At 35.5% G+C, this 13,884-nt stretch overlaps 2 protein-coding genes across 18 annotated transcripts in view; one reads left to right on the top strand and one right to left on the bottom strand.

The window, feature by feature from the left end:
- dock7.S (dedicator of cytokinesis 7 S homeolog) overlaps positions 1 to 13,884 on the bottom strand; it is an 81,409-nt gene that overhangs the window by 41,779 nt on the left and 25,746 nt on the right. For all 17 annotated transcript variants that reach the window (XM_041561364.1, XM_041561365.1, XM_041561367.1 and 14 more), the window contains exons 15-17: positions 1,272 to 1,389; positions 1,085 to 1,155; positions 612 to 750 (exon numbers count right to left, since the gene is read on the bottom strand). In XM_041561364.1, coding sequence (XP_041417298.1) covers positions 612 to 750; positions 1,085 to 1,155; positions 1,272 to 1,389 — 328 coding nt within the window. The remainder of the gene's footprint in view (positions 1 to 611; positions 751 to 1,084; positions 1,156 to 1,271; positions 1,390 to 13,884) is intronic.
- Positions 3,692 to 11,949, top strand: angptl3.S (angiopoietin like 3 S homeolog). Its single transcript, XM_018260768.2, has 7 exons — positions 3,692 to 4,186; positions 7,078 to 7,188; positions 8,001 to 8,112; positions 8,260 to 8,370; positions 9,577 to 9,672; positions 10,684 to 10,950; positions 11,350 to 11,949. Exons 1-7 carry the CDS (start codon positions 3,701 to 3,703, stop codon positions 11,535 to 11,537), a joined length of 1,371 nt encoding a protein of 456 aa, XP_018116257.2. The 5' UTR covers positions 3,692 to 3,700; the 3' UTR covers positions 11,538 to 11,949.

Below are 13,884 nucleotides of genomic sequence, written 5' to 3'. Positions count from 1 at the left end.
ACCTGTTAAAAAGAGCAGGCTGAGGATCAGTCCCTATGCAGTAATTAGCCCTTTACCATGCTGCCATCCAGAACTACTGTGTCTGCCCAGGTGCAGGCACATGTGGATTTCAGCTTCAAAATGCAGGAGTATTCCAAAACTATGAATCAGGGTGCAGGTAAGTTAAGGGGCTTATTGCTGCATAGGGGCTGATTTTTGGCCTATCTTTTTCAGCAGGCTGAGTTTAAGGTTTGTGTGGCATTAACCTAAAGCTTAACATATAAGCAGGTTAGAAATACTGCACATTAATTTTAGGGTTCTGTACCAGCCCAAGGCAACCACAGATCTATGCCTCTGATAAAGTTCCCCATCTTCTTTTCACAGCGTATGCTATGTGCTGCTTTTACCTGAACATAGCAACAGATATAGAATATAAATGTCACCAAAACAAGGCTGATGATTAATTAATTAAGCTTTTGTGGACAATGTTCAAGGCTGAACCTTTAGGTTGGTGCAGTACAGTATATAAAACATACAGTATTTCAAGCTTGATTCAGTTTTAGGGTATAGTTCTTCTTCCTGCAGCTTCACAGTATTAAACAATAAAATTATAAAGAAAAAGGTGTTCATACTGTATATCCAACTGGAGTTTCAAGGGGGGTATTCTGTTTTTGTTGACAGCTGACATGGTAAAATGTGAAGAGTAAGTGGTGATGATCGGTAAGTGTAGCTGGAAGCTTGATCTTTATCTCTTCATGGAAATCAGGTGATCTGAATATAATAAAGGAAGACATTTAAATGGTGTCAAATCAATGGTCTTTCACAAGTTATGGGGAAAATTAAAATAAACACACAGCTTTGGTGACTACAAATGAAGTAACCTTTACAGTGTGTAAAATGGATGCAAAAAAGATGGATGGCCAAACTGTATTTGTCCAACCAGAAGTGAAGCCCTTTGCAATCCAGGATCAGCAGATTTAAAATGATCTGCATTGAGTCAACACATGCACCGACAATCAAACATTTAGCACAACAGAATTCTATAGAAGCGAAGCTTAAGAGAAAACTAGCAAGTGTCTATAGGGCAATGAAAGAGAAGACTCACCTGTTGTGATATACTACAGTTGTATATGCTTCTTTCGAAAATTCCGGGGAACTTGACTTGCCACAAATTACCTAAAAACCAACAAAAAACATTAATCAGATGGAAGGGCAACATTATTTCAAAGACAAAGTATTGCCTTCTACGGAGACAAGATATGCCAACCGTTTAAAGAAGTAATTTTGCTTACTGCCATGGCATTATTCGGATCTTCCCCACTCATGAACTGAACTTTTACGGTTATATTTCTTGCTGAGCCTTGACGATTTGCAAAATTAAGGCTTTGAGGATAAACATAGAGAAGATTTCTGTAAGACAAATATAAAAAACAAAACATGATTTAGTCAAGGGAAACAGAAGTGCAGATGAATGGGTACAAGTGAAAAAAAATTCTTAGGAAACAATAACCAGAACTCAGACCATGTTAATTGGCTCTTAGCTTTTACAGCCACAGATGTGACAAGGTGACAACATTTCTGGGGGTTAAACAGACATATGGAGCAGAAGTGCACCACCAACTGTGAAAGCCAGTGATCTGACTCTGCACCCAGAAGTACCGCAGAGGGTATTTGTCCTACAATAAGTGGCACTTTAGACCTTAAAGTGGACTTTAGACCTTAAGCTGGCCATACACAGGCTGATCAAAGCTGGCAAACACAGCAGCTTATTTGCCAATGTATGGGGCTTCCAGAGGGCTGTCTGACCAATATCTTCTCAACTGATGATCCATTAGGTGTTGGCTCACCATGAGCCAGCTATTACATTGCATCTGCCGATGGAATTTTCTGGACATATCATCTACTATCAGTCAGGATCACCACCAGGGTGTTAAGAAGCTGATAAGGGAGGCATCTCTGGAGCACTAATGCTCAGTGATGCTGGGATAAAAGTGTGAAAGCAGCAAAAGTGCTAAGTGAATAACAATTTTCCATTGCTTGCATTTGTTTCTATAAGGTAATTGCTATATTTCTTTTTTCTGAATGTACTATATGCACATAGGAATAATGTTAAGGATACTAAGGTTATATTTACATTTTAAATTGGGACATCATGTCTGATTGCTCAACTGTTCCAAGGCTGAATTCAGTAACATAACATAACTTATTTTTCTCTTTTATCGCTTAATTTAAAGAAGTTTAGTCTGAGATCTCCAAATTTAAAAACAAAACAAAAAATACACAGGTCAGCTTTAAAGGACATGACAGGACATTCCAAAATTTTTATTTTAACCATAAGTTTCCTTTGCATTCTGGTTATTGTATCTACGCAATGATAAAAAAAAAAAAACACTATCTGCCCGATAAATTATTATTTTTTGAATAAGCCTTATAGGGCTTTGTAAAATTAGTAGTAGTTACAGTAATTTTACAAGGGTGAAATGTGTGACAGATATATTTGGGCATCTTTTATACCTTTTTTGTTAAACACCTCGAATATTTAATAAAAAATGTTTTTTCTTTTAATTAACATTTTTGGAGCAGGGTTTGTCCACACTGGGTCAAAAAAATATTGGTATGATACTTTTGTCATTTACTATATATCCATAGTGGACAGTAGATACCTCCCTCCAACACTGGTTCCTCCACCCACAGATGGTGGTAGTGTCATCAGCCAATGCCCTTTACAGGATACAGTCTTATCAGCTTAGAGGTCATCCTTCATCCTAGGACCTGGTGGGAGGAACTAGAAACCACTTACTGGGGAAGGAAGGTGCATCCTGTAGAAGGTCTGGTTTGGCTGGGAGCCACCACCATTTTTCCCAAAGCATCCATTATGGCCAAGAGACCATCCAGGATGATTGAAAATACTTTCTAACTCTAATTTCAGATAGTAGGAGTGGATTAAAGCTTTATCCCAAACTACACTATGGTAACAGCCGCTAGTACTGGTGGAAAATACCCTGGAAGTAATTGATACTGCTTGCAAAATAGAGATGCCTATAATCTGCATTGAGACAGCTCCTGAGAGCACCCCAGAAACTAAGACAACACTTCAAACATATTAGCAAATTGTTACCTCACCGAGGGGATTATCAAAGACACCAGTTCTTTAAAGAGCACCAGCTCCTAAGTGATTACTTTGGTTGAAGACAACATATTTTGTGGAGGGTGGTATTACCGATTAATTCATAAGAGCTATTGGGTTTACAGTTACCCATCCAAAGTTGATAGAACTGTATCTAAACAAAATGTATTAGAACATTCGTTTACACTATGCTAGTTAGGTCGGAAGACATTTTGTGACCCAGTTGTACCGTACGTGTATATCACTACATTTGATGCTTTTTTTTTTTTTTTAATAAAGCCTCCTTTGAAGAACGTCTTATAATAAATGTGATGCTAAAAAAACAGCAAATTGACTTGCTGATGTTATTTAATTTTTCCAATATTTTAAGTGCACATAAAAACAGTTCCAGAGGTGTCTTTTTCAGTTAATTTGGTGATTTTTTATTAAGCAGGTCAGGGAGTGCAGGGGTTACTTAGGTTCAAATGTCCTCTTTAATTATTAACCACTCAGCACTGTCTGTGGTTAATCTCTGTAGGATATATAAACTTAATTATGCCAACCAAGAGAATACATTCTGGTCAGCCAATTTGCCATAAGGTCTATAACAGCAAAATGAATTTGGTCCTGATTTTCATTTTCCCTTTGGTGCTTTCAGCAACTGAAAAAGATGAATCGGCATACGATTCCTTGTCCACTGAATCAAAATCAAGGTTTGCTATGCTTGATGATGTACGAATTTTAGCTAATGGCTTACTGCAGCTCGGACACGGCCTGAAAGATTTTGTCCACAAGACGAAGGGTCAAATTAATGAGATCTTTCAAAAACTAAATTTTTTTGACAAGTCCGTCATTGATCTCTCTGAACAAACAAATGAGATCAGAGAAAAGGAAGAAGAGCTCAAAGAAACAACTTCCAGGCTGCAGGTAAATAATGAAGAGCTAAAAAACATATCCCGTAAAATTCATTCCCAAGTTGAAAACTTACTGCAAGACAAGATACAACTTCAAGCTAAAGTTGGGAGTCTGGAGGAAAAACTATTCCAAATCACTCAAGGAACAACAGAAGGTCAGGAAAGTAAAGAAATATCATCACTGAAAGTAAGTTTAACTTAAAAACTCTGGAAATATTCTGTCCATGACAGTCAATAAAGCTGCACAATTATTTTTGTTCTAAAATACTGTTATGGGACCGGTTATCCAAAATGCTCGGGACACGGATCATTTCCAGGTGAGGGCTTTTTTCTTACTATGGATCTCCTTACATTAATCTCACAAAAATATAATTAATTTAAACATTATATATAATAGGATTGTTTTTACTCCATTATGGATTAATTATATCTTGGTTAGGACCAACAACAAGGTACAATGTTATTATTATTTCCAGATAATGGATCCCATACCTGTAGTACTATTTACTGGGTTATATTTGATGGTTAAATGCTACTCATTTTATTAAACTTCATTCTTTTGTGCTCAGCATAGTCTATATACTGTAGTTAAAAAGATCACGTCAACCATCATTCAAAATACAAGATTCATAATGTTGCCCTTTTCCACAAAATATATTGTTTTTCTTGCTAGATGCTTTAAAATGAATGCTATTTGATCTGGCCCAAACAGTCTGAAGTTTTCATATAATAAGCTTCATTGCACAGATAAAAAAAACCTGAGCATCTCTCTGGTATCTCTCTTATAGGAGGGTGGGTTATAAATAAAATGAACACGCTATTTTTATGAGGATTCATAGGGAAATGTCAAACAAATGACTCAAAATTCAGAAACAACAAATTATAAATACTGACTCCAACGTTTCAGTTCCACACATGAACCTTCCCTGACGAAGGTTCCTGTGTGGAACCGAAATGTTGGATTCAAATAAACCTTCACTTGTTTGATTTAGTTGCCGTGTTGGAATCATCCTTGGAGTGCTGTCAACTACTGCAGTATTTATTTATTTTTATGGACTGGCACCCTGGCTTTTGATCCCCGATTATGGATGTCCGTTCCATTTGCTTTGTGTGTGTATATACTATATATATATATATATATATATATATATATATATATATATATATATATATATATATATATATATATATATATATATATATATATAACAGCATGGGGTCGGTGCACCCAGAACACAAAATGGATGCCTCAGTGCTGGAACAAGCAACAATCATATACAGATATCAAAAAAAGTCCGCACACATAGGACTTGAATAAAAAAGAAAAAGTGTAGTTTATTCAACGTTTCGACCCAGTCACTTGAGCCGTCCTCAGGACGGCTCAAGTGACTGGGTCGAAACGTTGAATAAACTACACTTTTTCTTTTTATTCAAGTCCTATGTGTGCGGACCTTTTTTTGATATCTGTATATATATATATATATATATATATATATATATATATATATATATATATATATATATATATATATATATTATATAAAAAAGCAAATGGACCCACACTCCTTGTTTATCATGAAGAAAAAGATGTGCTTCATTCACAATGCATTTCCAACGTTTCGGCCCATACTGGGGCCTTTTTCATCCTTGACCTACACACCCATTTATATATTTGAAACCCGGAAAGAGTGTGTTCACTGTTTGGACATTATATATATATATATATATATATATATATATATATATATATATATATATATATATATATATATATATATATATATATATATATATATATATATATATATATATATATGTATATGCGCACAAATACAAGAGCCCTCACACTCAACCCATTATCAATATATTTAAGACAAAGACATTACAGGGATTGTTTGTCCATATATTGCAATATATTTAAGCTGGCCAACTACATCAAAATCATCCCATATCTGGCCAGTCTTATGCTCAATTTTCATCTGATTCATTAAGAATTCTATTGCTTCATCATACATTTTACAAAGGGACCAAGTTTAACCTGCAACTTACTAGCATACCTCCCAACTGTCCCTTTTTCGGAGGGACAGTCCCTCTTTTGACAGCTCAACCCGCAGTACCTCATTTGTACTGGAAAGTCCCTCTTTTCTCTGCACTGAACAGCCAGAAAAAGAAACAAAGTTTCTCACTTAATTGGCTTTTAGCAGAGAGCCCAGAACAGCTAACAGGCGCAAATAAGATACTTTGTAACAATTTTGAGACACAAAAACACAGTTTAGAGAAGGAGAAATATTTTCAAACTTTCATAACCTGCCAAATTTTGTAAAACAAACATGGTAAATAGGGGGTGTGGTCAAAAAATTGCTGCGCTACATGCGGAAATTTTTTTTTTATCCCCCTCTTTTTACTTCCAAAATGTTGGGAGGTATGTACTAGCTGCTTTCAAAGTAAAACTCCCAAACTTGGCTGCCCTTTTATTAGACACCAGTGGGATCACCTGATTATAGTTGGGAAGGGTGGGAGCTACAACATGGAGCTGGTCACTATATATATATGTGCTGTATTAACTCTAAATGTATAACAGCCTGAAGACCAAGTTTGAGATACAGGCAGAAATATGAAGAATCATGCTGGAGAGTGATTTGTTTATATAGTTGTGATGCTCCTAATTACTAAATAATAGAATAGCTTTGCCATATTGAACTCCATGCATGAAAAGAACAATATACATTTGTTTGCACTAATGGTTTGTAAGGGTATATATAGTTCACCTGTGCTATACCTACAACAGTTTTTTTATGCCGCTAAACCACTGCAGCTCAAGGGTGTCGGTGAAGATCAGTATTTGTAAAGTTTTCCAGTCCTGCATTTACACCAATATGCCCAACAGTGGTCTTTCTTTCGGGCTCCAATATAAAATGGCTACATTCTAGCCACCTTCTTTTTGGTGTGGATGTCTAATGTGTTTTTTATTATTTGATGGTACATGCATGTGATCGGTTATCTAGAAAGCTCAGGAATTTGTAAATGCTGTTACCCATAGTGTCCTAGTAAAAATAATTTTCATTTTATCTATTTCAGAATTTTGTGGAGCAGCAGGACTTAAATATCAGACGCATACTAAAAGTGGTACAAGAGCAGCACATGCAACTTGACCATCAAAATATTCAAATAAAAGACCTAGAAGACAAGGTATTCATGTATTCATCTTTAAATGAAAATGTTAGCTATATCTGTATCTATATATGCATTAATATCTGTGTGTGTATGTGTGTGTTAACACACAAACAATCCATGGATAACAGGGATTATCAGACTTGCACCTCTGCTAATGTTTTAAATTGTAATACTAGTAAAAGCAAAAATGTCTTCTATAGTTCATCTTACTAATTTACTTCATACATACTTTGCTGACTCTGATCAGACTATTCAGTTTTATAACAGCTTTTAGTTCCCCTTAAAATATTTTATCTGCTAAAACCATGCCTTGATAATAGATATTTGTCCTGTTTTGTAAGTTCAATAACCTTCAGATGTATTGGATGTATACACAGGGCCGGATTTACATAGCAGGCGCCCCTAGGCCTGCTGTTGTTCATTGCCCCTCCCCTTCCTTTGTGCACATGTGCAAGATTCCAGAATCGGTATAGAGTACTGGGAATTGGTGCACAGGAAATTTAAAAAAATATTGTATCTCCTGCAATCCCCAGCATCCAAACCAACGCTAAAATTCTGCTGCCCTAGGCCTGGGCCTTTCCACAAATCCCGGCCTGTGAATGCTGTGGGCAGTAGCCTCCTTTCTATTCTGCATTCAGAAATATTGAGTTTGCTTCTGTATATGTTTCAACTTACATACAAATTAAACTTAAGAACAAACCTAGAGACCCTATCTCATATGTAACCTGGGGACTACCTGTACTGCCCGCGGAAGATCAGCCCAGTGTGGCCCTAGCCTTAATGTTTTTAATCAGGCACGGTTACTTATTTCTGAAACTGTTTTACAGCTAAGCCCATCAGATTTCCAGGAAAGTGCAAAGAGTGTGTTGGCTATCAGAAGAAGTAGGACTGGCTCCTTGTACTTAAGCAATTCAACAGATGGAATGCTGGAACAAAATGGTGAGATGGAACTACAACTATAAATTCATACAAAGGCATTTCTGTAATATGGAAAATATTATGTGAATTAGCTATTCTGACATCAAATGATGTCTTATATGCAAGTATAAACTTCGACAATATATTTAATTTTTTCATTTCCAACAGACAGTCGTGACTGCAATGACATTTATAACAGGGGAGAAAGATCAAGTGGTATTTATACTATCAGACCAAATGGAAGCATGGCTTTTGATGTATACTGTGAAATAACAGAAGGTAAATTATTTGAGACTACAACAAAATATTTCTCATAATCTCTAGCTCTTCAGAGGAAATGCAGTGTTATACTTTAGCTATGAGAGAAGCATTATTTCCCAAGGAAAGGACATGTATATCTTTAACTGGTAGTTCAACTGTAAATGAACTGTTAAAAGAGACACGATCGAGGACAATTTGCAATTAGACTTTTTAGACTCTTGGGCTTGGAATTTTAGCTCATATGATTGCTACAGTGCTTAAAGATATACTGACACCAGAAAATTTACTTTTTTACATCTATCATAATATTACCTTTGAAAGCTACTTATAACTTTGCCATAAAGTATTTGCACAATGCTTTTACATTACCTGTCTGATGCCCCATGTTCCTGTATGAGGGGGCTGCCATATTTGTGCAGCAGGTATCTGTAAGGATTGTAAACTTTAACTGACAGGCTGAGATGGGACAGTCAGGTTTACAAACTTCAACTAACGTTTACTTACAAAAACATACCTCTCAGCAAAAAACGATCAACATGACCTATAGGTAACTTTTAATGTACATTCATATTTTAACATGTACTTTTTTAGTGTCAGTATCACTTTAAGCACTAGCAACAAGGTACCAGTTTTTTCGGAAGTCACAATGGAAGATTAAAAGCAGAAAGCTTGGAAAAAAAGATGAGCAATTCAAAAAGCAATATAATAACAAAACTGAACTTTCACAGTTCACTTTTGTTAGTTGACCCCTGACAACCAAGGAAGACTTTTCAGGTGCAGGCTACAAACAGGCTGAATAGAAAAGTTAGGCCGGGTATACACATACCGATCAGTGACCTGCATATTTCAGCTGGATTAAATATGTCCCTGGCTACCTCTACTGCTCCTATTAATTTGAATGTATGATGCATAGAAGTGCCAAAAACATGTTCACCACTTTGCATTTCCCATTTAATTTAATGGAAAACATAGGAGGCAGTGCCAGTCAGTGTCTCATGAAAAGTGCTGAAAATAAAAAAGTGCTGCATGTGCTATTGACCTAATTCAAAATCCAGTCATGAACAATTGAGAAGTTGCTCAGAAGAAATACATCTATAACATACTAAAAATTTATATAAAGAAGAGTGTAAGGAGGTATCTGTTAAATAAAGGGCATATTCTTATAAAACAATTAAGCAGCACAGCATACTTATTAATTAAGTACTCCATGACATTATTTCTTAGATAATGCAAACACAGTAATTCAGAGAAGAATTGATGGGTCAGTGGATTTTAACCAGACGTGGGAAACATACTTAAATGGCTTTGGAGAACTTACAGGTAAAATTATACCATTATATAAACAGTACCATACATTGGAAAAAAAATGTCCTTATTACTTACAAAGGGCAATGCCCACTGCAATTATCTGGAGCACTACATGCAGGGCTTTAATGCGTGTGTTCCAAACATGGATGCATATGCAAAATGTGTTATTATATATTATATATATATATAAACTGCATCAGTAAAATTTGCCATTTTTATGCTTATCTATAAAAAATCACACTGTATCTTCCTGCAAAGGCCCACAATGGATAGTAAAAGCAAACACCCTTTCAAACCCATCTTCCTACCACCGAGAGCCAATCACATGTGGCTGTTGAAAAAAGACAGATACGCCATTGTTTGCTTTAGTTAATCAATGGTCAAAGAAATGCTTATGCAAGTTATTCAATTTTCCCACAGTATTTTATATCTACCTTTGTACGTACACTGTACATTAGTAGAAAATAAATATATTTAATCAATAGCTATAGTAGTCTGATAATGCTCTGAACAATCTACATGAGGACATATATACAATTTAATTTATTTCCATCTTTAGAAGAAACATTTCATAGTATATACTTTATCTTTAGTAACAGATAAATGCATGTGAACGCAGAACTGCGTTCAAGATGAACAAGGTAATATATTAGGCCTGCAACCATTATGGAGAGTACAGTTATTTCCTTGGCTGCAGTGATAGCATGTCCAATTCTGTTGCATGCTAAACAACTAGAAACCTCTCTAAGATACACATATGGTCTTGAAGCTTAATTATTTCTGTGCGCAGGATCTCAAAAGACAATAAAGCTGCTTATTTTTAAAGTAGTCAAAGAATCAAATCAGCATATTCCACATACATAATCCTATTTACTGAAAATGTCTACCAGACAACATGGCCATTAACAGTTTTGTTTCCAGAAAAGGGAAATGATTAAATGATTCATGATTTAATTTCAAATTTAAGTCAGTGAATTTACTAGACTAGACAATAGTCTAAAGCTTGTCCTGCTGTCATTTCAGGTGAATTTTGGCTAGGCCTTGAGAAGATCCATGCCATTTCTCAGCAAGCAGATTATATGCTGCATATTGAGCTGCAGGACTGGAAGGAAAACTGGCAATTTGCGGAATATATGTTCATTCTTGGAAATCAAGATACCAGTTATGCTCTCCAGCTTTCACAGGTCTCAGGAAACATTCCCAGTGGTCTACCTGAACAGAAAGAACTTCCGTTTTCAACAAATGATCGGAATTCTGGGGATTTAAAATGTCCAGCAGAAAGGTTTTCAGGTACAATTACACAGTATTCTGCCCTACTAAGGCTAAGGCCAGATGGGGCCAAAACCAGCCAATTTCAGCCCCCCAAAGCTAGCTGAACCCTCTTCTGTGTTTGCGAGAGTTGGAATTTCTTTACATTTTACAGTATTCCTTACAGGCTCTGGACACCTAAAATATCAGATTCAATTGCTAAAAACAGCTTCTAGGCTGGGATCACATGGGTGACCCATATCTAATGTAACAATGTGCTTTCTATTGTACAGTATTTTGTCCAAAATGAATGAGCGGAGTGTTGTAAATAGTAATGTTATGGAGAACGGTCATGTTTTTGCGTATAATTTATACTTTTATTTTAGCTTTTAACATTAACGAGGGGAACTGTAAATCAGCAATTTTGTGTATATTTTGTAGGTGGATGGTGGAATACTGCTTGTAGCGGAACAAATCTAAATGGAAAGTACATGAAACAAAAGCCAAGGACAAAACTGGACAGACGAAGAGGGCAAGGGATATACTGGAAATCTGAAAAGGGGAGGTTATACTCACTCAAGTCTACAAAAATCATGCTCTATCGCATGGATCTTGACAGTTTTGAATAAGGCAATGTGTTCTATGTCATTCTGCCTTGTACATTGCACCCATCCAACTTCAAATGAGCAAATTCTGACTGCGTTACTATAGAGTTACTAGATGTAATTTGTGGATTTGGTGATCTGGAAGGAGATCTTAAATAGCATTATGAAGCGGATGGTCTTAATTAACTCCTTGTGTGTATTATATAAGCTAGCAGAAGAAAGAATTGCAATTACTATCAAGGAAGTTTTCTGAGGGTTGGCTAACTAGGCCCATACTTATTTCAGCTTGAAGTTACATTAAGCAAAAGGGTTAAATTAAGGATCAATAAAATAAACATATCATGGCAACTGTAAAAATTATGTAAAGGGAATTCCCAACAAAATATAAAAAGAAAAAAAAAGGATTTTTTTAAAAATCCATTCTTGTGTTTTAAAGTACTTTTATTTATTTATAATAATGATGGATTGATATCCCTGTAATGCCTGAAATCACTAAATCAAAATGTCTCTTTCGAGCCGCTAGTTACCTGTCTATCCAGCAGAATCCTCCATTGTACACCTATGACTGCAGTGGTGAACATGGCATGACTTGGCCTTTAAATATTCCGTACTGATGTTGACATCTTGTCTCTGTATGTGTCTGCATGCTATAGTTTGACACTGCTCATACTGCCACACACGCGGCGAAATTTTGACATCCCTAATTTAACAATCCTGTTTTTGTAGTTGGTCGGAATATTTAATTCAAGAGTAAATGTGTGTGTAGGGAAATTTGTGGAACAGGTGGCTAGAACGTGAGGTTGTAAAAATAAAAAACAAGAGGGGGAAATAGATGCAGATAATAAATTGACGTGCGTCCTGCAATAATCACTTTCAAGAGAATCAAATAAATTGCCTTTTATTCTGAGTCATATTGACTTACACGTATAAACTTTACTGTTCAGATATATTTTTCCTAAAGGTAAGGATATAAAGGCAGGCTTTATACTACATAACATTTCTCATGCAGTTTTTCATTTTCATTTAAAATTGTAACCATTATTCTTAAACCATTATCTATACTGGATGCTTTCATATTATGTAAACTATGTGTTTTTTACTAACCTGATGTTTTTTGGTAAATAAAGCTTCATTGCAATAAACTGCACAATTTTTGAATTTGTTAAGTTAATTGTTAAGTGAATGAAGACAGAATGAAGAGAAACAGATGCTGAGAGAGGAATAGTGAAGATAAACTTGATTATTTCAGAAACGGTTAATTGATTGTATTTAGAAAGTTTCTTATTTCAGTATGCTAAAGCGAATATTACATTTTCATTTTTGCGACAGTTCCCCTTTAAGTGCCAGAAAAGTTTGAAATATTAAAGTTCCAAAATATTTTTTCACATATTTGCACAATACTACATTTACAGATGTTTGCAAGTGATACCATTAATTTTTAAAAAATTGCTTCTCTCAACGCTTGTAATGCTAGCAAAGTATATTCTTTATTTTTTCACCAATAAACAAAGATCACTATGACCTACTGACAAAGAACACAATGACATGCAAGGACATGCAAGTTCAAAGTTTTGTTCCCATGGTTTGGAATATATCAAATGTGAGCTATGGAGTTATGGACTGTGCTGTAATGGACTGCTATTAGGTTGTATGGACAACATATATTGTAATAGCTGTCAGACTAGACACTCAATCTGGCTACACATGATTATGTGGCTTTTATACATATCACTGCTATAGAGGATATTGTTTGTTTAGACGCTAACAAATCTTGTTCATACACAGGACTTACTGCAACAGAAGCCAATAACTGTAAAAAGCCAGCACTGATTGCATGTTTTTCACTGCAGGAAATTATTTTCCTGAATGCAAACTTGATCTTTTGCATGGCAATTTGCCAGCAAACATTTTTACTAGCAAGCATACAGCAGGCTGCCACCTGTAAACTTTAAAAAAAATATCCTTAAAAATGTCCATATTGTGAAGACATGATTGCAAGAATAAGTATGCTGCTTGGTTAATTACCTGCACATTTCGCTGAACATCACACTGGCGTCCATTCCCAAAGGGCCAGTAGATTAGATATAACAGTAATTAGCTTGTCATATTGATTACACAGTTATATTTCTCTTAACCTTCAAAGAAAATGTCAAGCTCTCTCAGGTGCTCATTGCACTCATCTATTGCTATTTAGAAATTAGAGGTTGTTCAAAGGAGAATGAAATATTTCTATCTCCGAATTGGTGGGGGTAACAAACAAGGAATAAAAGTGTAATATTTAGAAAATTGTTCCTGAAAAACAGTTGTTGGCTCGTAAATACCGTAAGATCATTCCATTGAATGTTTCTTCAATAAAAACATCATGCAGCGC

Source organism: Xenopus laevis, chromosome 4S (assembly GCF_017654675.1).
Source record: "Xenopus laevis strain J_2021 chromosome 4S, Xenopus_laevis_v10.1, whole genome shotgun sequence".
Taxonomy (NCBI): Eukaryota; Metazoa; Chordata; class Amphibia; order Anura; family Pipidae; genus Xenopus; species Xenopus laevis.
Note: the sequence above shows the minus strand (reverse complement) of the source record. Positions and strands in the feature narration are given on the sequence as shown.

Excerpts from the sequence above, each read along its gene's own strand:
- angptl3.S (XM_018260768.2), top strand. The coding sequence starts at position 3,701 with ATGAATTTGGTCCTGATTTTCATTTTCCCTTTGGTGCTTTCAGCAACT. Across the intron at positions 4,187-7,077 it reads AAGAAATATCATCACTGAAA|AATTTTGTGGAGCAGCAGGA; the intron begins GTAAGTTTAACT and ends TATCTATTTCAG. Across the intron at positions 8,371-9,576 it reads ATACTGTGAAATAACAGAAG|ATAATGCAAACACAGTAATT; the intron begins GTAAATTATTTG and ends ATTATTTCTTAG.